At 46.3% G+C, this 25,306-nt stretch overlaps 1 protein-coding gene across 1 annotated transcript in view; it reads left to right on the forward strand.

Annotated features, from left to right (window-relative positions):
- Window positions 1-11,604: 11,604 nt before the first annotated feature.
- Fam160b1 (family with sequence similarity 160 member B1) overlaps window positions 11,605-25,306 on the forward strand; it is a 28,081-nt gene continuing 14,379 nt past the window's right edge. The window contains exons 1-5 of the mRNA XM_021194647.1: window positions 11,605-12,276; window positions 19,452-19,530; window positions 21,789-21,958; window positions 23,587-23,691; window positions 23,922-24,044. Of these exons, the coding sequence (XP_021050306.1) occupies window positions 12,232-12,276; window positions 19,452-19,530; window positions 21,789-21,958; window positions 23,587-23,691; window positions 23,922-24,044 (522 nt within the window). The 5' untranslated portion in view covers window positions 11,605-12,231. The remainder of the gene's footprint in view (window positions 12,277-19,451; window positions 19,531-21,788; window positions 21,959-23,586; window positions 23,692-23,921; window positions 24,045-25,306) is intronic.

A 25,306-nucleotide genomic window follows, 5' to 3' on the forward strand; every position in this document is an offset into this window, starting at 1 on the left:
GAACACACCAGATCCTCTAGAACTGGAGTTGCAGAAGGTTGTAAGCCGCCATGTAGGTGCTGGGAATCGAACTAGGATCCTCTGCAAGAGCAGCCAGTGCTCCTAACCACCGGGCCATCCCTCCAGCACCAGTTGCCTTGATTTTACACGTGTTCCTTTACTTCTTGTTGAGGTGAAATTCACATGACAAAATGGCTGCTTCAACGTGAACCAGTCTGTGGCGTCAATCCTTGCTCAGAATTATGTAGCTGTCATCTCTGTCTGGTTCTGTACTTCCCCTGTTGGCCTGAATGTCTAGTTGGATCTGTTCTCCTCAGCATTGAGTTTATCTGTCATCAACAAGTCAAACATAGAGTAATTACTAATATTAAATTATATCAGTGTGCAGTTTGGGACTGTAGCTCCGTGATGAAGTACTTGCTGAGCTAGCACAAGGCTCACCATTTGCTTACTGGCACTCCTGAGAAATAGAACAGGACGCCACTTATTATAAACTAGCTGTTGCTTTATGGTCAGATGATCTAGAACACATGACATCACTCTCTTTCTAGAGCACATGACATCACTCTCTTTCTAGAGCACATGACATCACTCTCTCTTTCTACAGCACATGACATCACTCTCTAGAGCACATGGCATCACTCTCTCTTTCTACAGCACATGACATCACTCTCTTTCTTAGATGCCTCCACATGCATCCTTTCAGCTCTTCTTCCTACCCACAGTCATCCTCATTGGTGATCACACCCAGGCTTGCGCACTTAAAATTCCATTAAGCATCTCCTCAGCGCTGTTGCTAGCATTCTCCTTGCTTTCCCCTTCATTCAAAACTAATTCTCAGCAAGCCCGCCCTACCTGTGCTTCTGGAGAATCACACTCAGAACCTGGCTGTTTCTCCCCACCCCCTGCACTCAAGCCACTGTCTCTTCTGTTAAGGTTAATCTAAGTCTACTTGGTTCAGAAACACCAGGAGATTTCATAAGTACAGTTTGGGGGGTATATGTCATGAACCTTCAAGAGGCTCCACCCTGTGGTTGAACCAATGTAAACGTACCCCTGTCTAGTCTATGAACAGATGAGACTCAGGCTATGACATTTTATTTGGCTTTGACATGGCTGTGGTCACTAATCTACTTTTCTAACCGCTGCCTGGCTACCTCCCCAGTGGCGTACCCCAGATACTTGCTGTTTCTCCTGGTCATGTGGTCATGGTATCTCTCCTCTCTCATGGCTGCTTCCACCTCTTTCTGAGTCCTTTCTCCTCTCCTCCCTCTGCAACCTCCAACCAGGTAACTGAAAACCTGCCCTCCTCTAATCCCTCCAGTAATTGGCTGTAGCCATTTTTATTTAACCAACTGTTTTAAGTTACATAACAAGGTTTACTTGCTGATCAACATAAGAAATCGCTTGTTGGCCAGGAGACCTTTGGGTACAGAATTTAGCATCACAATACCTAGCAACAGACCAAACCTCAACCCCCACCTAATGGGCAGATCAGACCCTGGATAGATTCACAATCTGATGGCAGGAGGTGGGGCCTGGCTGGAGGGAAGCAGCTCTCCCTGGGTCTTGTCCTTGGAGGCTTTACTTGCCCTTGTTCTTTCCTGAATGTAGTTTCTGTTTTCTGCTCACTCCAAGGCAAAGAACAACTGTCTATTCTGCCCAAGCAACCTTGGACTGAACCCTAAAAAACAAAAAGCAAAATAAATCTTCCCTTCCTTGAATTCTCTCGGTAAAGTAATACAGTAGTCAGTTTCTCTGGAACTCTGGGACCTCTACTCTAGGGTTTCCCCTGCCATTCTTGTCTTCCCCACAGGCTACTCTCCACACAGAAGCCACTGGGGTAAGCTGAGCCCAGTGGCACATACCTGTCATCGCAGCATTAAGTAAGCTAGGGCAGGAGAATCATGAGTTCAATGCCAGCCTATGAGAACATATCAAAAACAGACAGACAGGCAAACAGAAACAGACAGGCAGATAGAAACAGGCAGACAGAAAGAAACAGAAACAGTCAGTCAGACAGGCAGGCAGGCAGACAGACAAAAACAGACAGGCAGACAGAAACAGACAGACAGACAGGCAATACCAAAGCCACCTGACTTCCAATGTCATTCATGCTGAGATGCACATGTAAGCGGACACTCTGGTTGGCTAGTCTTCATGAAGATGGTATTACCATCTCCTAGCAGTTCTTTTGAGATCTTACAGAGGGCTATTCTTGCAGTTACAGTACACAACCATAAAGTGCTAACCGCCTTTTTCCTACACAAGTTTTTCATTTCTAGTGGATAGTCATCTAGGTAAAGGTATTTACCCCTGCTTGAGTATTTAGTGTGCAATAAAATGTCAGGACTGCACTGCACTGCTCTGTAAGAGAAATAATACATTATTTTGTTTTGAATATTACCAAAAACTGCTCACCACTTTAGCAAATTACTTTATTCTTGGTATTACCATTCTTGTAATTTGTACACGTAAGGCTTAGGGACCCTGCCCCCAGTTGGTTCTGACTGGTAAAGATGCTGACAGCCAGTGGCTAGGCAGGGCAGACAGATGGGACTTTTAGGATTCCCAGGCTATGGAAGGAGAAGGGAGGAAAAGGGAGATCTATTGTTATGAGAGAAGGAGAAGAAAGACACCATCCCTGAGAGGTGCAGGACAGAGTGTTAGCATTCTGTCTAAACTCCTCCCCAGTTACCTGGCAACAGCCAGGTAGGCCTGACCCACTATAAAAGGGACTGCTTGCCCCCTCCTCCCTCTCTTACTCTCTTACTCTTGCTTCTCTCTTGCTTCTCTCTTGCTTCTCGCTTGCTTCTCTCTTGCTTCCCTCTTGCTTCCCACTTGCTTCCCTCTTGCTTCCCGCTTGCTTCTCTCTTGCTTCCCGCTTGCTTCTCTCTTGCTTCCTGCTTGCTTCCCTCTTGCTTCCCTCTTGCTTCCCGCTTGCTTCTCTCTTGCTCTTCCACTCTTTTCCCAACCTTCTCTCCATGTGCTCATGGCCATGGCCGGCCTCTACTTCTCTTCTCTTCTCTTCTCTTCTCTTCTCTTCTCTTCTCTTCTCTTCTCTTCTCTTCTCTTCTCTTCTCTTCTCTTCTCTTTCCTTCCCCCCCCCCTGCCTTTCTCTGCCTCTACTACCCTCTTAACTCCCCTCTCCATACCCTAAATAAACTCTATTCTATACTATACCATGTGGCTGGTCCCTCAGGGGGAAGGGATGCCTCAGCATGGGCCCACTGAGACATTCCCTTCCCCATACCACACCACACCCCCATAGAACATATCTTATATTGCTTTGTCTTTTTATAAACACATCACAGACAGCATAGCCGCTATGTAGGAGCTGGGAGAAAGCAGCCAAAGAGGGCTGTTCCACTGGGTCTCGTGCGGCCAAGATGGAATATCGGTTTTAGTAAGTAACAACCTGGGAATCTCAGAGGTAGACCGGCCACGTGGAGTTTAGGAAGTGGTCCAGCCATTGAGCTGTTTAAGGTATGTAAAATATAAAGGCTGTGCCTGTGTGCATGTGGGTGTGCATGTGTGTGTGTTTCATTTGGGAACCCACTGGGGCGTGTATCGAGGAACATGCGCAGCAGCCGGGATGGAATTGGGTATATTAGCTGGGTGCTGCTACAATCCACCCTGAACACACCCGATCTTGTCTGAACACATCAGTAGCTGTCACTCATGCTGACTCCACATACATAAAAAGCCTAACTATTTCATCATGTTATTGCAATCAAGTCCCTGCGTGTGTGTTGTTAAATGCATATAATTGCATCCAAATCAGTTCCAAATCTACTCCCCTACACTTGGCTCACTCGAGGATCAGAGGCCTCCCGGTTGACACAGAGAGGGGCGGGTTTCCTTGAGGAAGATGTCTGTCCTTTTCAAGGCCCTTTCTGTCCTCTGTGGATGACTCCAGCTTCATACCTAGAGTCAGGTCCCAACATGCTCCAAGAAGATGAATGCCAGGTTTAGCCGGGAGCATATGGCTTACATTTTGAAAGAATTTCCATATTTTTCCAGTATGTATAGAGATAAAAAGCCCGAGGAACATGTTGTTAATGAAATTGAAGACTGCTACACCAGGGAGGAAAAAAGTCAAAATTAGACCAGCCCAAATGTACTCAGATGGATGCATTTAAAAGTAAGTCTAGATTTAACATGTGCTAGTATAGCTGAAGTGGATCTGACCCTTTCCTTGGTGGATGGATTGAACTTTGGGCTCAAGATTCCACAAAACTGACATTAGAGCATTCTTGGCACAGATGTGGAGGAGTGTGGAGCTCACTTATAATTTGCAACGTGTGTCCCCATCCCCCACTATATCTTTCAGGAAACCTAAGAAGGCATCTGTGGACTAGACATGATGAGATGCTCCGAGTCAAACGTCGCCAGCATCCTTGGAAGGCTCTCTGGCGGTGGAAGACAGAGCTGAGGTTGCTGTTGCTACGGAGATTACCTCAATTACAGTGTGCAGGATGAATCTGAAGTGGTCTGGCCAGGCACTGGGACAAGAAAGAGCCTAGCCTGCAGAGATTGTTGTAATGGCAGCAGGAGTCACTCTAAACAGACTGTCTCGATCTGGCAAGTTACTGATCAGGGTGCTCATGGAACTTGGTCAGCTAGCCTATTAAAGCATCGCTTTGTCTGGGAGCTAAAGAGTTGAATCAGGCTGTATCAACAGAGTATCTAAAATTGGGCAATTCACAAGCATAGGGCCTTGTTTGATGGGATGATTCTCGAAGGAAGAGCAACAATAACGCCATGAATAAACAGCAAATCTCCCCAATGCAGGGCTGTTTCTAACATGTCAGGATGCACGTGTTATACTATTAACCTGTTTACATGACAACATAAAGAGGGATCTGATAGGGATTGGGATCTGATAGGGCTCTATGGAATCTGACCTCTGGCTGCCTCTGTAATTGTCCTCTTGGCTTCTGTTCCTGATGGCTCCCTGCTGCAGCCAAGCTGGCCTTCATCTGGCATGCGCAATCTTCATTAGGCATGCACAATGCGTTTAGATCATGGGGAGTCTGTGCTCACTGAGCTCCCTGCCAGAGGTGATCCATGTCCCCGGATTTGTTTACCTGACACCTTCTCCTTTGCACTCCTTGTCTACTGACTCACTCTTTTACTTCCTTTGCAGTACCAGAATACAGAGCCCGTGGTCTTTACAGCTATGCAAGTGCTTCGATGTTTACCACCCTAGTAGGCAGCGTGAACCTGGGAGAGTGGAGCCTAGAAATTAGGTGGACTAAAGTCTCACGCAATAGTCAGCTTTATTCAGAGCATCAGACAATTCGTACTCTGAGGGTTAGGAAGTGTCACATGGGTTAAGATCACAAGGACAAGCTGCAAGGGGCAAGGCCAAGTTTTTCCACAGAGGCATATGAAGAACAGCAGCTGAAGTAAACGCCGTCCTGTCTGCCACACCTGGGAGGAGCATGAAAACACGTTGTAAGAACAGCCTTTCTCAGACACATATTACCTCTGTCCATTTGTGTATTATGTAATCAATTTGGTTAAAAAGAACACTAATAAAAACCAGAACGATCACATGATCCCCCTATATCACTCCCTGGTGTATACACAATGATTTGTCATTTCATTGGCAGTTGCAGAAAGATACATGCATACTCATGGCTACTGCTGTCATGTTGTAATAGTCAAACTATGGGATCAGTCGGAGTCCACCAGTCTTACGTGTATATGTGTGTGTAGGTCATGAGGCTGGAAAAAGTTCTGTCCTTAAGAAAGGAAGATCAGGAAGAAAGGGCAGGCAATATGGAAAGAGTAAAGGATGGTGACAGGGGTAGCAGAGGACAAGCAGAACGTGGAGATGAGTAAGAGCCAAATCCAAGCAAAGATGTCACGGTGAGCCCAACCACCTAGTGTGCTTATAAAATAGCAATACAAACCTCAAAAACAAACATCGAACAAAACCAACAAAACAAAATAGAGTATTACTTTAAAATCCTTTGTCTTTTATTCATCACAGACCTATTTCATGTTTTCTTTTCTGTCTCGTGCTTTTTATATACTATATTAGATTGAGGGGAAATTTGTAGTGAATTTGATTGTTATGACTTGCAAGACTATTTTTCTGTTGGTTACCCAGAATTCAACATTTCATTTACTAATTTTCTTTCCTGACTGACAAAATGTAAGCAGATGTGTGGGGTGTGAGGAAGTACTTCCTATGTAGAGGACGGAAGCTCTCCTCTCTCCCTTCCTCCTGCCCCTACCTATATTGGAAATCGTGTTTTTGATCCTGAAGTGGCCCAGGTAGTGTGCCAAGGGGAGGTTTAGAAATGTTAAGATTACGCAGTTATCATATTGGCCCCGACTCAACCCGGGAAACTTCTTTAAAGTTTGATTTTATTGGACTGGAGAGATGGCTCTGTGATTAGAAACACTAGCTACTCTTGCAGAAGACACGGGTTCGATTCCCAGAACCCCCGTGGCAGCTCACAGCCATCTGCAACTCCAGTCCCAGGGTATCCAGTGCCCTCCTCTGTCCACCTAGGCATGCGATGCACACACTTACATGAAGGCAAAACACCCATACACAGTTTTTAAATAATCAAGAAAATTAACTAAAAATGTATTTATTTTTATTTATGCATATGTGTGTATGTCTGTGACTGTATGCCATGTATGTGCCGTGCCTTCAAGAGGCCAGAAAAAGGTGCTGGCTCCCCTGAGATGGAATTGTGAACCACCCAATGTGGTTGCTAGGAACTGAAGAGCAGCAAGCACCCTGACTACTGAGCCACCTTCCCGGTCACTCCAGGTTATTTTTACTTAAAGAAGAAACCCTTTAAGCTTCTGTATGTGGGATTTTGCTGGTTTGTGCAGCTGGACTTTACAGGAACTGCACATTTCCCGTAGCTGCTTTGTTATTGTAGGCTACGGGGGAGGGAGGTGGCAAAGGGTGTCTCCCTTAGCCTTCCCCCAACTTGTGGCAGCTGGCATCCTCATTAGGCTTTTTCCACCACCACTTACTCCCTGCCCCCACCCCATCCCCCTGCACAGTGGGCTTTCATAAAAGTAGACATGACAACAGTGGCGTACTCCAGATCACAGGCTATGCCTTTGTGGGGAGAATAAGGGAGAGGAAGAAGAGCAAGGGAGGGAAAAAAACGAGGTCCAGTGGCCGCAGCAGCACTGTGGTGGTGGTGGTGGTGGCAGCGGCGGCAGCTTTGGCAGTCACCTGGTAACTGACATCACTGGGACTTCACAGAAAAAATATTTGCAACACTTCTCTGACTCCCTCCCAGTTTTCCTCCCGTGCATATGCATTGCTCGTGGGTGGTGCAAGTGAGCATGTGCGTGCACACAGAGGCCGGAGGTCACCCTCAGGAGCTCCTTGCTTTGGTTTTATAGGCAGGGTCTCTCATTGGCTCAGAGCTCACAGATCCTCATCTCCACTGCCCAGCCATGGGACTTCATGTGGATCGCTGACCTCCTCCAAGCCAGAAACTTAGCAGTATTTGGCTTCTCCTCATTCATGTTTCCTGTAACCTTACCTTGGTTTTCAAGTCCACCATGCCCCTCCTACCTGACAGGCGACTAGTCCTCATGGGCTTCGATCCCCTCTGAACCTTTTTAAGAAGCATTAAGAATGGTCCCATGCTTCTTGTTTCCGCCTTTGCCAAACTTTGCATTGTGTCAGCATGCAGTTCTGCCCAGAGCCTTTTACAAGGCTTGTTGTGAGAGCCACGGTCCTTCCTTCAAACTCCCCGTTTCCGGTTTCACGGAGGCACTGCCTTTCAACACTGAGAGAGGATGCTTTCAGTATTTACCTCCTTTCTTGAAGAATATGCTTTTAAGCGATGTATTTACTTTTAGGTGTACAAATGTTTTACCTACGCGTGTGCCTTTATACCATGTGTTGGCCTGGTGCCCGAGGAGGCCAAGAGGAAGCTTCAGCTCTGGAAAGAGAGTTACAGTTGTGAGCCACCATGTGGGTGCTGGAAAAGCAACCAGTACTCTTCTGGGACTTCCCTCCAGCCCTTATTTTATTAAGTTGTGCATGTGTATGCATGCATGTGTATGTGCATGCATGTGCACTCATCTGTGCAGGTGCTAGCAGTGTCCAGAAGGCATCAGCTCTCCTGTGCTGGGAGTTACAGGTTTTATTGTAAACAACCATGTGGGTTCTCTGCAAGAGCGATATGTGATCTTCAGCACCGACCCATCTCTTCAGCAATTGCTGTTTCCCCACGGAGATGATGAGGAATCAGACCCCTCCACACACACCATCTCACCACCTTTCCAATACAGTAATGCTGTTGGTTGCCATAAATGAGCTAGCATACATAGTAAAGGCTTTGAAAATGCCATGTTTGCACCACATAGATCGACTGCCTGCTACTACACTGCATGTTTCATTCTTGGTGTTAATCTTCTTCCTGCAGCCGCCACAACCACCATTACCTAGCTTTTCTTTTTATTCCATTACTATTTCAATATCAAACTTCCCTATTCTCTAGAAAATCTGATCAAACACATACATATTCCATTCATCAACATAATCCCCCACCCCCAGCTGGCCATCTTCTCTGAGAGTTACAAGCTACAATAAACCATCCCCTCCCCAAGCTGGTTTCAGTCAGTGTTTTATCACAGCAGCCTACCTAGGACAGATGGGGCCTTGAGGAATCCAGACTGGTCTGGAATGCTGGATGCAGCCCTAGCTGGCTTTGAACTCCTGGCTCAAGAGCTGGGATAATAGATGTGCACTACCACAGCTGGCTTTTCGCTGGTCTTTAGCAAACAGGGTGGAAAATGTTTCCATCTTATACTAATTTTCAACTTGTGTCTCACTCTTCTTTGCTGTCTGATGTTTTAGGAATAGCAGATCACTCCTGCCATTGATGAAGAATCTTTTGTCTTGGAGAACAGCAGTGACATTGCTTCTCCTTGAGTCTCAGTCTCCATCCGTTCAATAAACAACTTCATCTCTTCTGATGAAACCATTCCTCGAATTTCTGATGGCCCCATGGTGTCTGATCCATTTAGGAGAGGCTGAGGGAGCACCTTGGGCATGTGTTGTGTCGCAAGAGCTCAGGAGCTCTGCAATTGGGTCAGGATCTCTTCAGGTCTTTTCAGATTCTCCACAGGAAACCTATCCTTTCCTATTTCCATCTGGCAAGGTACGGCTGACATGCCTGCTCTCAGAGACAAGGAGGGTGAGGGCTGTGTCCATCTCACAGTCTGTTTCTCCTCATGCTCCTAATATGGCATTTCTAGCCTCTCCTGAGTTAAGCAGATCTTATGCCAGGTCTGCAGAAGTGCAGTGAGGGGCCCCCCCAGATCCTGAACAGACTTCACCTGCCCTGGATCCTGGCTGTGCCATTGGCTCGGGTACCCGCTCTTCTGGTTGCCTTCAGTCAACACGACAAAAACCACAGGTGGGAGCAACTTAACTTGGGGAAAAAGGGGTTTGCTTTTGCTTATGGTTCCAGAGACTACACAGTCCGCCAAGGCGGGAAGGCATAGCAGCAGGGGCTGGGGCCAGCTTAGCAGTCAGGAAGCTGAGTGATCCAAGGGGAACCGGAAGTGAGGTCAAGCTATAGCCCTCAAAGCCAGGCTCCCAGCATGCTCTTCTCCAGCAAGCCTCCAGCTATAACATCCCCTAGCAGCGCCACCAGGTGGAACCAAGTGCTCAAACAGCAGTCCATGAGGAATGTTTCAAAACACTCTTTCTGTCTCTAACTCCTGACAAGTTCTTAGAATTGGTACATTGTTTTCATCCCTGCCTTTCTCCACTGGTACATCACATTAACCCCTCAGCTGTCCTCCTGTTCTCCTAGCTCTGCTGCCGTCTCTTCTGACCAACTTGTTCTTGGGGTTTATAGAGGATGAATTCATTTACTCTCAGTTCATCAGGCCTTGTGAGGGGAGTGAGCAGTGCTACATTTTTTTTTCATGTCCTTCTACTGCACCAGAAGCTGTCAAACGCTGAAAATATGTATCAAGTAACAGTTCCCATTTTTCTTGGCTCCTGCCCACTTGGGTGTCAGTTCTCCAGGCTCCCTGTGTTTGAATGTGTGTATGCTTCTTCCAAGTTCACTCGTGTGCACGTACCCACAGAAGTCAAACGAGGGTGTGAGACTCTCTGGAACCAACTGGAGTTGCAGGAGGTTGTGAGCCACCCGGCACAACTTGGTACCTTGGAAGAGCAGCAAACGTTCTTAGCCACAAACCAATACTCCAGTCCCGTTTTTTAAAAAGGACTAAATTTATTATTGCCTTAACAGAATAAATACAGGAGGTTCCAATTGAGGGTCTTCAGGCACCTAGGGTGTTTTCAAGGGTAAAGAAAGCCTCCTACTGAGTTTCCTCAAAGCAGTGGTTGAGGTTAGTCCAACTGCATCCAAGCATTTGGCAGGCTATATATTAGTGCCACTCCCAGCATTCAGAACGAGAGTAGGAAATCAATCTATTGGCTCAGTTACAGTTCTAGCTAACTTGTGCGTCTTAGAAATTAGGGACCAGGCAGATAAATCATTGAGTATTGATATTAACCCAGAGCCAAATATATATATTATTGAGCTTATAATCAGTATGCAAAGTTAAATATCCATCACACACAACTTGTAGCCCGCCTAAACATCACTCCTTACACAAGTTGTGACTGTAGGGCATTGTGAAAATACAAAATGCCATATAATTAGCCAGGAAAATTATTATGGTTAATGAACTGACCAAACCTCATAAGTAGTATGAATAGCAACAACAAACATTGTGTGCTCTAGGTTGGAGCAGGAACAAGGACCTTGAACGTGGTAAGGAACATATCTCAATGTCCAACAAATAACAGAGGATGCCGCCAGCGTTTTAGTTTACAGAAATCAAGGCTATGTTTACCTGTCTTTGAGCACAGCAGAAGCAAACAACCAAAGCATGGGAAAGACTCAAGTCTCCCCTTACCTTCTCCCTTGTTTTCCTGACCTCCTGTGTTGTTACTAATGTTATAACAATGAGGAGAGCCTGTGATCCCTGACTTTCTTCACTGCTACATTGGTAACCTCACGCCCCTGAATGGCAGAGCTGGATCCAAACAGGCTTCTCAACCCCGCTCGGAGTTGCGGCGCCCTCGGTTCAACGAATTATACTATAAATAGGTATTTTTCACCCATGTTAATGAGAAATCTACTTCACCCGAATGCAGAACTTCCTGATCCTCTTGGTGAAATGCTAATACCAGCTTGAAACAAAGTTCTTCAGACTTTCAGAAGTTGTATCAACCATCTTAAAATGGTCCAGTCGGTCTGCGTTTCCCCTAGGCTTGTTTAATACACATTTGCATAGTGTTTTAGGAAGCCTCCAGCTCAGTGCTCATTAACTTGAGGCTTCACTCATCAGTGTTAGGCATCCTGAATATTATTTCCTTTTCCAGAAGCACACTGAAACCTTGTAAGCCACCATCTTCAGTTATTTAACCGAACCCTCCTCTCACGTGTCCATTTGGCATTTCCGGTTTTGATAAAGATAAGCTATTTTAGTCTAGCGGGATCTTCCCACCTGCATTTGATGCCTTCGAATCCCTAGCACGTGGACCCGCTGTCCGTTTTTTGCGTTCGGGATGCTGGTATTTTCCCAGCGGCCTTCCAGACTTGCCCTACGTACCGTACGCAAGCGCAGCGTCAACACGTCGCTGCCAAATCCTCACACTGCTCTCTGGTCACCGAGAGACGAGTGCCAGCACAGCCCGGTGCACCACGCCAGCCCGCCCTCCCGGTTGGACTCAGCCTCTCAGCCGCCCGCCTACCCCGCCCACCTTGCTCTCCCCATCGGCCCCGCCCTCCCTGCTTGCCCCGCCCTCCCCGCCGTGGCCTCTGCGCGCCCCGCCCCGCGTCTAGCGTCGCCGGCAGCAGAGACCGGGCTTCCCCGGGCCTCATCAGCGCCCCCTGCAGGCCGCGGCGGGCACGGTAGCCGGAAGAGCCCGAGCTCCTGCCACCGTGTCCGCGTCGCCACCGCCGAGCTCCGCGGGGCCCCGATTGCAGCCGAACGACCTCGGAGCCGCCCGCCGCGGCCCCGCGTCCTCCGATCAGAGCCGCCGCGCCTCCCGCCCGGCCTCCGCCCTCCGCTCCCCGCCGGGGCCCGCCCGCACCGGCCTTCACTCTGGAGCGGCCCGGGCAGCCGCAGCAGGGGCGGCGGCGGCGCATCGAGGAGCTCTCCAGGTCGTCCCGGGAGAAGCTGCTGCAGTCCCGGGACAGGATGTTCTCCAAGCTCACGTCCATCCTGCAGCATGCCGTGGAGGCGGTGAGGCCGAGTGGGGTGCGGCGGGCTGCGGGGCGCGGGGAGGGAGGCTGCGGCGAGGCCTGGGCACCCTCGGGGCCTCTGCTCTCCCGCCCGGGACCGGGCGGCTCCCGGGGCCTCCTGGCCGTTAACCTCCGGGGCTACGTGGCCAGCGCCGCGCAAGACAAAAGAACGGCGGTGCCCGTGGGCAGGGCTCGCTTTTGCTTTGCTACGGGTGGGAGAGGAACGGCGGGGACCACGGGGCCCGGTCCACACCGGTACCGGCCTTGCCAGCTCGGCCCCAGCGGCCCACCTCGCGCGGACCTCGGTGATCGATCTGCGGGAGTTTGCGGGTCCGCGATCGCCCAGCTCACACCATCTGTTTCCCTTTTCTTGTCTGTAATGCGCTTCCTGGAGGCTCTTGGCGCAGCCTGCAACCGCTGTACTTTGAGTCTGGTCCTAAACAGCACCGGGGGACAGAACTCTAACCGCCAAACATACAGCACCCAAGAACCTAGGAAGAGATGCCTTCCTTGCCCGTGCTAAACGCGACCCTTTGCTTTATTTTACTTGCTAATTTTGGACTGAGTATCACCTTATGTGAAGAAAGTTACTGTGTTTATTTTATTTTTTTTAAATGGCATCTTCTTTGCATATCGAGAATGGCCTAATAGCACTTTCAAATTCACATGACTTTCTAAAGAAAAATAAAAGGATCACAAACACCACGGTGGTTTTTAGGGTCAGTTAACAAAATTAGAGTTGTGAATTTCAGATATGGAGACAAAACTTTTAACACAATTGCTTTTTACATACTTCGTGGAATTGGGTTTTGCTTTGTCTTGTTTCTCTTGGTGGCACATCAAACAAGAAAGAGTGGGGTTTCCTGAGGAGCAGTGTTGACACATGAGGGAGAGAACTGCACTTTAAGATACTGCTTCTACTTTCCTTGCTTAATATGGAGTCAGCATGTAGCAGCATTTGTAAAATAATTTTTAAAACTTTTAACAACAGTTATATTGATATTTTGTATTATACTTTAGACTATAAAGAGTCATCAGACTTTTAAAGTTGAACATTGCTTGATATAATGATAACTAAAAGATAACTATGAATAAGTTATGGATGAAACCCTGGGGCCTGTCACATTCTAGATTAAAAACTCCCACTGAATTTTCTTTTCCTTTTTCTTTTGTTTTTTCTTTTTCTTCTTTTCTTTTTTTTTTTTTTTGAGATAGAGAATTGCCCAGTGCCCTGCGGTGGCCTTGAACTCTCTTGAACTCAGCTCAGGCTGGCCTCGAACTAAGGGCTGCCTTAGCCCCTGGAGTACTTAAGTTCTAGGCATGTCTCTAAGTCTGGTTAGGAGTTTTGGTTTATAGACTCTGTTTGGTCCCAAGGCCTGTGTTTTCTGTTTTTGTAATCTTTTAATAATTACATGTATCATTAGCATCTATCAAATTACCTTCGTGAGCCTCTGGCTCTGTAGTATCCAGTTTCCCCATCTTGCCGGGAGGAGAGAGCTCACTAGGTTCACCCAGTCCCAGGAATAAATGTCCGGCCTGTGGAAATGTCAAGTTCATTTGCTCAATGCTGGTCTCTAAGCTGCGTTACCACCCACAGGCTTTGCCAAGAGAAAGGACTGCTCCTGATATGTGATTGGTTCTGCTTTGCTTTTAGGAGGGGTCGAATGTAGTCCAGGCTGGCCCTGAACTTAAGATCTTATGGATCTGGTCCCTCATCCCTTGAAGAATTTTTTTTTTTTTTTTGATTTGCCCCTTCAACGTTGTCCTGGGAAAGAACTCCCCCAGACAGTGATAAACAAGCCATCGTCTGGTAACTGAAGAATGTTTTTCATAACCCAAGATTAGTTCCTCAGCTACGCAGTCTCCCTGACTGTTTTGCTTGCTTTTGTCCATAAACAGGTCTTCCTGCTCCTTAACTTGTTGGCTCTTTCTCTAACCTTTTACATTCTGACCCAGCACAGCAAGGAACAGAATCCTTGGGGTACTGCAGATTTGGAAGGGAGCCCCAGACCCGCAGGTGACCAGACCTCTTTTTTGTTTTTCTGATTCTGTTTTCTGTTGGTGTCCTAGCCTTTTGTAGTGTCAGCGTCTGAGTGTCAGTAGTCAGTCAGGTCAGCCTGCAGTGGTTTTTAAAGTTGACCAGATATATATTCATCTAGATGAGGTTAGATGAGGTATTTGAGTTTTGTGTTTGTTTTGTTCTTGAGTCAAGGCCTCTCACGTCTTTTGACTTGCTGTGCAGCCAAAAATGACCTTCCTGCCCCCTTGATCTAACTCCCGATCTTCCTGCCCCCACGCCCCCAGAGCTGGGGTTATAGGCTCATGCTTTGTATTCTGTTTAGTTTCTGGTACAGGGGGTTTCACCCAGGGCTTGGTGAATGATAGGTAAGGGCTGTCCCACAGTCTTCTACTCTGGCTTTTTCAGCATGCGTGTCCTTTTGTGCATGCGTGTGCACCAGCGTACATGTGTATGTGTGATCACAAGCACATGATCAGGCGAAAGTCTGAGGGACATCTTTAGGGAGTCAGTTTTTCTCTCTCACAGGTGTGGGTCCTGGGAAATCAAACTCAGCAGTCAGACACCAGCAACTGCCTTTGACTGCTAGGCCATCTTAGTACCTATCCTTTTTAGGAGTCAGAGAAGGATGCTGAGTTCCCTGGGACCAAACCTGGTCCTCTCCAAGAGTCACAGGGCCTCTTAACTACTAAACAGAATCTGGCTTTAACTTACCTGAGTCCAGCCTTCAAACTTTTACTCTGAACTAGGATCTCACTAAACTGTTCAGACTGTCCTTAAACTTGTAGTCCTCCTGCCTCAGCTTTGCAAGTAGCTGGGATTACAAGAAAGTGTTATCACACCTGGCGTGTATCGTTTAAATGGTTTTTCCTCATTTGCCATTAACTCCTTACAAAGAGGGGAAATAGAAGATGTTTTCATCGCTTTGTGTCTATGTGTTTTAACCTGATAGACAGGATGTGAGGTTAGGAAAGACTTTCACACATGAAGAGGAGCCAAGACCTGTGGTGTAATTCTCTCCTCTCTTTCCCACAAGGCTGGCTTTCCCCTCACATAGCTCAAATCCACGTAGCTGGAATCCATTAGTAAGTATCTTAGGAATAATTGTGTTCTGTCAGCCAGTTGCCACATGTCTCAACTCTGATGAGGCCTCTTCTAGAGTTAGTCCTAAGGTTAGATCCCATTGTCTTAGCAGTTCCCATTTAGCGTTTACTGAGGGCCAGGTCCTGCAGAGACATCACTGTGGCTCTACCATCATCATGCCTCTACCCTTGTGGCTCAACCATCATGGCTCTTTCCCTTTATTCCGGGGAGGATTACGGGCAAGCCCCTGAGCTTTTGTCTATTTTAATGAACTCAGGGGATGTCGTCTTCAGAAGGCAGTGTTTTCAAAGCACTGTTAATAGACAGTAGTTGGGATCAGCATCCCATCCTATCTATCACACTGGGGTCTGAAGCCAAGCCTCCTGTCTGTTAGGCAAGCCCTCTACCTCTGAGCCATCTCTCAGCTGTGACCAGCCTGGCCTTGATCCTCTGCTTCTCTTTAGCAGTTTGCCTCCTGGCTACCGATTCTTGAAACCTGCTCTGTCTTGGGACTTGAGCCCCTCTCTTACTCAGCGAGTTTCCAGAGCCCGAGTGAAAGCAAGCACCCGCACACCAAGGGGACACGGTGTGTCTGCGTCTTGGGTCACAGTGCCAGCTGGCTAAGCACACGTGGGAGGTCATAGTGTAAGGAATGCACAGGGCTGATCTGCCCTGGAGTCAGACAGAGCAGGGTCCAGTCCAGCCGCCGTCCCTCTTAGTTGACACGGAGCATGCAGAGTTTGTGCACAGGATGGCTGCAGAGGTTAAAGTGTAGGAGAGTTTTGTTGATAATGCTTCAAAGATTGGTTTGACCAGGCTGCAGGGGTTGATGGGTGTAGGAGGAAGAGAGCAGATCTTAAGGGTAGTAGGAGAAGGTTCTAAGAGGTAAGACTGGAACTAGGTAGGAGAGAGGTGGAAAAGATAGGGAGGTGTTAAGGAAGTTGAGGAAGCAGGGGTCAGGGCTCAAACTTCTGTCTCTGACCTTCCTGAGTGCCAGGCCAGCCTGGGCTCTACCATAAAGCCTTGTCTTAAAAGCAAGACAGAGTGACTGGGAGTGGGACAGGGAGTGGGGTGTAAAGTGAATAAATGGAATGGAGGGAGGGAGGGAGGGAGGGAGGAAGGAAGGAAGGAAGGAAGGAAGGAAGGAAGGAAGGAAGGAAGGAAGGAAGGAAGGAAAAGCAAAGCAAGAACTCCAGATGTGGTTGAACACACTTATAATCCCAACCCCCCTCAGGAACCGGAAGCCAGAGGATCAGGAATTGAAGGCCCCAGCTATGCAGTGAGTTTGAAGCCAGCTAGGACTACAGGAGACCCTGCCTCAAACAAAACAAACAACAAAACAGATAAAATAAGTTTGGGGGAGGAAAAGACACTTTAAAAGATCTTTTAAAACGTTCATTTTTGTAGACATTTAAAGCAGAGATGATGGCTTGAATCTTTTGTCCAAATTGTTGAGGAGGTTCTTTTGTGTATTGAAAAATTTGGGCAGAATCCAGGTTTCTAGCAAAAAGCATTGTTCCCTAAGGCAAGTCAATTAACAGGTAGACTTTGATGGGAATGTGAGCAAAACCAGGAACTTCTCGAGTTTAACGAAGTTTTAGGCTGGGTATGTTGGCTTGTACAGCCGAGGCAAGAGTGTCTCAAGGGCAAGGCCTACCTGGAATGTTAGTGAGACCCTGCTACAATGTTAAAGGAGTATTGGGGGTGTGGCCTGATGTTTGCTCCTGCCAAGTCCTAGGATTGATCTTCATTCAATTCTGCCAGTGAGTGTGTGTGGCCTGTGTAGTGCTGGCCTGCATGCCTACCTATCACATGTCAGCCCTTGGCGGCCCTTCATTTCTTCATGGATGAGTATTTGATGCTGACTCTGCTCCATCACTGAGTTAAAAACCAGGGTCTGCATGATGAAAACGCTGGCCCCACCCAACCCTTGTCCAGTTACAGCCTAAGGGAGAGACAGCTAAGCAATGGTAGAAGCTGACCTCAAGGCTTGGAGGAAGCCTCCGAGTGCAGGTGCTTCAAAGTGGAGAAGGGCAAACTTCCTAGAGAAGAAAATTCCAGATTGGAGAACAGGAAGTCCAAGAGAGACAAACAGGAGATCGCAGATAGGTGTCCTGGTGATTTGAAGTAGCTATAGGGATGAGAGATTTGAGAAATTAATCTCCAAATACTAAAAAATTAGATTATAGTCTCCTGCTGCTGGTTCACAGGACCTCTATCAAAGGATGAATGTTTTTATGCAATTTTTCAAGCCCTAACACAAAGGCAAGTTTGCTGGAGTCTGAAAGAGTAGGAGAATTCTGATTTGAATGGGATTGTTATTCATCTAAGTGGTTAGCAATTCAGAACAGTTTGTCTGTCTTCCTCCTGCACTGAAGGAATGTTGTCATCCTCTTGGGATTTGATGGTATTATATGGCAAACACACACACACACACACACACACACACATACACACTACATCTGGCAGAGACTTCTAGCCTGGTGACCTGCTGTGTAGTATTGCTGGGGGAAAAGCTGGAGGAAGGATACTGAGTAACAACCTAAGAGGAGAGATGTTGCTACATTAAAAACCACATCCTTTGAAAGAACCAATTTCTCTGTGTTTGTCCCAATTGTTAGTAAATTTAATTCCATAAAGTTAAGTCCCCCCAAAGCTTAGCCACCTGTTAAGTCTTTCACAACTACACCTGATATTAATTTCTATTTTCTTCAAGTTCTGTGCACACAGGCAAGTGTGGGAAGAATTGGCTTTAAGAAGCCGATGATAGATCAAAACTCTTCAGTTCCATTTTCATAAAACATATTGCACCTGTGGATTGAGACACTTAACATGTCTGTGACTGTACCCATAAGTTGCCCAAGAGTTGAGAAATTGTGTTGACAGAGTTGTCAACCTCAAGGACACTAACTGGGAAGCCAAAGGTCAACATGAAACATGAAGTTAAGAGAGGCCTGACCGCAGGAGTTCAGCTGGCAGGCATCCTCATTCTGTAGCCATAGGTAGCTGTGAGTGTGGCCCAGCACAAAACCAGAGACTTACTTAAAACATGGTGTATGTGTGTGCGTGCGTGCGTGCGTGTGTGTGTGTGTGTGTGTGTGTGTGTGTGTACTCTATTTGCTACATTCTCAAGCATGAACTTTGTAGATGGCAACATCTGATCACAATGTCCAAGGGTTAGACATTCTTGGCACTTACTTATAGGAGGAACATGAAGTGGCAGTTTATCCAGCCAGACTGTAATGTAATTGTGCCCAGGACAGAAACCTCTAGCTCTACACCCTTCCATGGGTCAGCACAGCACTTTCTGACAGAGGTTGATGACAGCTCAAGGCTGCCTGGCTCCCATTCTCACTCTTTCAAGGAAAAGAGATGGAGAAGGAGAGGTCAGGCCTACCTTTCTCCAGTTTAACACAAATTCCCCAACGCTGGCCAGTTTGCAGCAAGATGGCTGAAGGCTATAATTATGGACTTAAAACTTATGAAGTGCATTTCAAAGCCTGCAGTGTGACACACTTTGTAGAATTTAAATGTGTAGTGTCTTGTTCATGTAGTTATTTTGCTAAAAATATCACTGCATGATCTAGGCTTAGAAAGGAAAAGATTTACATCAGAATGCCGTGGAAAGGAGGGAACAGTTTTAATCAGATTATGACGCCAGCAGTGCAGTGTATTTGTAGTGCTGATAGGCAAGCAATTGCCAGCTACTCTTCACCCTTTCGCCTTCCAAAGTCCCAGGTACAAAGGCCTCTGGTTATCAGTAATGTTATTTTACAGGTACATCAGTCACAGAATAATAGGGGTTTGGTTTTGTCACTTTTGAAGCCATGTGATAACAGAAGAGGGGAAAAGGTCAATGCTTTAGTTTAATAATAATATAGATAAAGGTGGTTTTCTTTTTAATAATAAATTCTGCTTCCTTTGATTCAAACTCACTTTGGTTTATTTGATATTTGACATAAAATCAAGTTTCCCCTTAGTTGTGGTGCTTCTCTTGCGTCATGGACGCGTGTGATATTAAGGTTTGCAGGAGCCTTTAATGCGGCCCTCTAAGTCTGTCTTTTGTGTTTGTGTAGCTCGCCCCGTCTCTTCCGTTACAAGAGGATTTTGTCTATCACTGGAAGGCGATTACCCATTACTACATAGAGACTTCAGGTAAGCAGCGTTCATTCCTGAGATACGCTTCAAGATGAGCTTTCTGTTACTTTATTTTTAACTTTAAACAACTTTCCCTTTGATTCATCTTTTAGGATCATGTAAAATGTAGCTTTTGAGCATCCTCTGTTCTAGGCACGGGGGAGTGGAGTAGTCAGTCGCTCACACAGGGCCCTGACCTGACAGAGCTCATGTGTCAACTGGGGGAGGCACCTAGTAAGTGGAAACACAATGTGTCAGATAGGTGTTGGGGGGAAGTGAAGCAGGCATGATAGGGGGTGGCAGTGGGTGTTAGGGTGAAGGGTGGACTGGTGGCTACCTCAGGCTAAGGAAGACCATGATGCCCTTTGGCCATGATCTTCTGGGGAGGCTCTCACTCTGGTACTCACATCTAATGCTCCATCCCTCAGCCTCTCACTGGTGTTTGTGAGGAAACCTGTTTGAGTGCCTGAGAAAAGATGGTCCATGACTAAGTTTAGGAGCAAAATGTATAGAAAACATGTATAGATAGTGTGTGGATTGCTCTCCTGAGGATTATTGTGTAAAGAGATCTGAGAGGGAAATGTTTGGCAAAGGAGGTTATTACTTCTTCAGTGTGTGGGTGGGAGGGAGGGACAGAGGACCACACTGGGTGTCTTCCTCAAGCACTCAACCTTTTTCTCTCTCTCTCTCTCTCTCTCTCTCTCTCTCTCTCTCTCTCTCGTGCACATGCATGTATGTGTGTGTCCCCAGATGTCTGTGTATGTCTGTACATGTGATGTATATGAATAAGCATGCTTTGGTGTATATAAGGAGATCAGAGTATAATTTTGTGGAGTTGGTTCTCTCCCGGGATTGAACTCAGGTCCTCAGGCTTGCACACAAGCATCTTTGCCAATTGAGCGGTCTTGATGGCTCTGTTCACCATAATTTTTGTTTTAATTATTTCAAAAAGTGTAAGGTTTGGGGATGGGGGTACATCTCAGTGTTAGATGCTAGGTTCCAGCACCAGCATTTAAAGAAAGAAACAGAAGGGGGGAGGGAAAGAAGTCTTGGGAGTAGGTTTTACAGAATCCGGGGGAGGAAAGGGCAGATAGCAGTCAGACTGTTCACTGGTAAGGTTGTTCATGAGCATCGTCATTAGTAGGAAAGAGAAGCTAGTGCTCAAGTAGGGGCTTGGCTTTTGGGAGGCTGGTGAACGGTTTGCCCATGGTAATGAGGCAGCCAGGATAGGCAGGTCCATTTTAATCAGTGAGCAGAAAGGGTAAATATGGTGGATACAGTAGTGTGTATTAAGGATTAGCAAACTATGTATCATTTGGCCCTTCTAGGCTACATAGTATCCTTTGCATGTTTCATCTGCTGCTGAAGCTCCCACAAACATAAGCAATGGCCATTCCTTGCTGTGCCGATATCATTTCGTAAGAACTGAGGTGGGCCTTACATGTCCTGAGTGCTAAGGTTTGACGATCTGCTGTCTTGAGAATCGTGCAGTTGCAGTGGTAAATATGCAGATGAAACACACATCCTTTAACACAGGCCAAGTGAAAAACTGGGATGGGCTGCTTGGCAAGCTGATGAGGTCAGGGGTAACTCGTGTTTAAAGACAAGAATCCTGTGCAACTCTATAGTAACTAAGGCTGGGGCAGCCCTTCACATGTAATGTGCAGACTGCATGCACTGAGCACATTGCAGCTCATCTGCAAAGGTTTTTTTGAGACTACTCCCCTATTATTATCAGCTTTTGTGATTTTTCTTCCCCCTTCTCTGGGGCTTTAAGGAAACACAGGTTCTCAAGTTAAAGGACTTTTTCTCTAGTTGGTAGCAGAAGAAAGTGTGCCTATTAGTTATTAGAGACAGGTGTGCTCTGAGTCAGGCGGTCTTGGGATAGAGAGGATGGAGAGAAAGGGAGTCGGGGCGAGCAAGCAGGGTCTGACCTGGGCTGTAAATGTCCGAGCTCCTGAGTAGGTAGCAGGAAGTGTGTGCAGAGGCACAGGATCTGTGAGAGCTTAAACAACGTACAAGAGGAGACGGAAGCTAGAGCTTGTCTTTCAGGGACGGTTTCTAACTGATAACAGGTGAATAGTCACTGACGAACTATGTTCTAGGAAATGGATAAGTTTCTAACAAAGATAGCCACTCTATGAGCAAACCTCACCTGTGTAGTTCAGACTTTTCTGTTGAGTTGGGATGAGGGGAGAGGAGGGTAATGTAGTTGCACATAAGAAGTTTAAAAAGGTTTTTTGACTATTTATTTGATGAGTTTTTCTATTGTTTAGATGATAAAGCCCCAGTGACTGACACAAACATCCCATCCCACCTGGAACAGATGTTAGACATACTGGTCCAAGAAGAAAATGAGCGGGAATCTGGAGAGACAGGGCCATGCATGGAATACCTGCTCCATCACAAGATCTTGGAAACATTATACACCTTAGGGAAAGCCGACGTAAGTCCCTGCCCTTCTGTGTATAGAGATGGGAATGGTGCGTGGCAGAGTTGGGGAAATGAGGGGATGGGATGTGTCTTGTGCAGCTATTGCATACACAGAGAGAGAGCAGAGCCTGCCAGTGCTCTGACCACACTTCTGCTTAGCCACATAGACTCCCAGGGCAAACATTCATGAAGATAAACAAGTACAAGTTGCTCACAATCTAAAGGGTAAGAGCTCCAAGAGAATTGAGATCCAAGTTCAGTCCTAAAAGGGAACACTATTGCTTATTCTGCCATTCACGGAGTCATGCAGATTTTAGGCCTAATGAATTTTGGAAAAAAAATTGCAAATCTAATATTATTATAAATAGTGTTTTCCACCACAGCAGCGTCACATTCATGCATCCTTCGCACCAGAGCAAGGGCATGTTCTGAGAAATGTCAGCTGGCTTTCTGCTGTGGACACCACAGTGTGCACAGGCCCAGGATGCCGCCCACCGCACAGCTACATGCTGGTATGACCTGCAATGTTTGAACTGGAGTTGGAAGTAACTGTAGAACCCTCCTCCAGTTGGAAAACTCGGTGGTTCTGTGAATCTCTGTAAAGTAGAACACTGAAAGGGTATGGTGGACATTTAAATGACACATAGTTGCAAATCGTAAAAGGGTATGATGGACATTTAAATGACACATAGTTGCAAATCGTATTAAAGACAATTTCTTTTTAACAGTCTGTAATGCCCAGCTTATTTTGAGGTGCCTTTAAGTTAAGTGCACTCTTTTCTAAGGAGTGACCCTGTCTCCTAAGAACTAGAGCCGTACCTTTATGTTCCTCGTCCCTGTCTTTGCAGTGAGGGATTTTATAACACTAAATCCAATTAGTTTAATGTTTTAGCAAAATGGTAGTAACTCTACGCTAGCAAATTTATTTCTGATAGAAGTGATTATAAATATCGTTAACATTTTATCTGAATGATATAAGGTAGTTGTTACCCTAGAAATACCATTGTGCTGAAGATTAGATTTTAGACTGTTTGACGTAGCGTTTCTGTGATGATCCTTGGGTGCACACATCTCATGACCGTTTTAACTGTGATGTGTTTTATCACAGCGCATACAACTTGTCTGACTCAGGCACTTCTAATCCAGAGTGGTCATCAGGCTTGCTGCTTTTCAGTAGAATAGCTGGCATGCTATAAGACTTCCTAATGATGTTCTTTATAATTCTCTTAGTGCAAATACCTTCGCAGTTAGCTTAACAGAGTCCATGCCATAGGGTTCCTATTTACTAGTGTCTGTGTTATAACTTGTTTGCTGCTGTAAATCATAAGATCTCCCCTCCGCCTGGCAGGGAGTCGGCTGTCATAGGCTCCTGTCCCAGCCTGGTGGTACCTGAAGCGCATGCCAGCCTCAACAACACATGTTCCCCGTGGTAATCACCTGAGGCTGTGACCACATAGTCATGTTTCAGTCTCAGGTGTATGATTGTGTCGCTAGAAGGCCAGTTGTGAATATTAGTGGAAAATTTTATTCTGGCAAAATCATTAACTGGCCAGTGGCTTTGCCTTTGTAGGGGACTGTACTTACAGACACAGTTTGTCCTGCTGTGAACATTTGCATATGTTATGCTTGTCCCACCCGCAGTGTCCTCCAGGGATGAAGCAGCAGGTTTTGGTGTTCTATACCAAGCTTCTGGGAAGGATCCGGCAGCCCCTGCTTCCACACATCAACGTACACAGGCCTGTGCAGGTATCCATTCCCCTGACTCCAGATTAAAAGCACATTGAATTCTGTATACAAGGAATTTTTTATTGTTTTTCTAAGAGTAAAAATAATGGAGAAAATTAATGTAACATACCATGAAATTTTGCAAATATTTGGATTTTCCTTATATCTCACCATGTTTATATTTCTCTGTGATGTTCTATACTTTATAACATCACAAAGAGAATTTTAAATAAAAAAAATTTTTTTGACAGAAATTAATTCGACTCTGTGGTGAGGTCCTTGCAACACCAACGGAGAATGAAGAGATCCAGTTTCTCTGCATCGTGTGTGCAAAGCTGAAACAGGACCCCTACTTGGTCAACTTTTTCCTAGAGGTATGTGGGGCTCCTCTGATCTGCAGCTCATTATAAAAAGTGAAATTAAATCCTCTCAGGAGCAATTCAGGTTTGCAAAGTCTGCCGACAAGAAGCAGCTTTCATTTAAGATCAGTGTTTATTTCAGCTGGCAGTGGTTATGTCATTCTGGAAGGAGAATTTCAAGGACTGCAGTTGAGCCACATAGGGTATGACAGAGATGAGACGGGCTGAACACCAAGCTGAGGCTCTGAGGGAGGAGGCTCTGAGGGAGGAGGCTCTGAGGGAGGACACCACTGGGGAAGGGGGAGGGAAAGGACAGCAGATGCAGAGGTGGGCAAGCTGAACAGAATCTTGAGGTGCCTACAGCTTTTTTTCCCTTTTGAATGCACAGTATTTTGTACTATCTTTATAGCCATAATCAAGGCATTGTTTTAATTGATATTTTGAATTTTACTTATAGTTTAAGAGAGGAAAATAAACCATGTCTACTTTCTGCTTTTGTTCACTTTCTTTTTTCCTTTAATCTCTTTTTAGATTTTTTAAAAAATATATGTGTGCATACATATCATGTGTGCATGTGTGACAGAGTCCCTCAGCAAACCTGGGGTTCGCCGATTAGGATAGACTGGCTCCCAGGTGCCCCAGGAAGCTTCCTGTCCCCACCTCCCCAGTTCAGCAAGCATGGCTTGTGCTGCTCTGCCGGTGCCAGTGCCAGGTGCCAGGACTCTCAGCAAAGCCTTCATGCTTACAGGGGAAATTCTGATAGTTCAGCCAGGCCTCAGCCCCTGTCTTTTTCCTTTGCAGTGAAATCGTTGAGGAATACTTTAGGAAACGTGGCTTTGCTGTCAGGTCTTCCATCAGCAGTGTTTGTGGTCGCCCACGGTTTCAGGGCACTGTGAGGTTTTCAGTTTTTCTTAGAGTTTGACATTCGAATATATTGGTGTCTCTTCTGTTATTGAGTAAATAATTTGGGGTCCTCCCTGCAACATTCCCAGCAATGGGCAAGCAGCTCAGCTGCAAGATTTTGTGAATTTAACTTTGTGCCTATTACTCTGGCCATGAACCGCCCGTCTCTGTTTCTGTTAACACACGCAGTCATTGTCTTGCCTTTCAATCAGAACGCTCTGTTAGTCAAGACTGCATTTCTAAAGATGTTACTGTGGCTGCCTTTCAGTTCTTTTATTCTTTACGTATAAGAAAAAGTTAGGTTTGCTATGAGTGAGATTTCTTTACCTTGCTTGTGTTTTGAGATAGGATCTTACTCTGTGGGCCCAGGCTGG

The sequence above is a fragment of the Mus pahari genome, chromosome 1 (assembly GCF_900095145.1).
Source record: "Mus pahari chromosome 1, PAHARI_EIJ_v1.1, whole genome shotgun sequence".
NCBI lineage: Eukaryota > Metazoa > Chordata > Mammalia > Rodentia > Muridae > Mus > Mus pahari.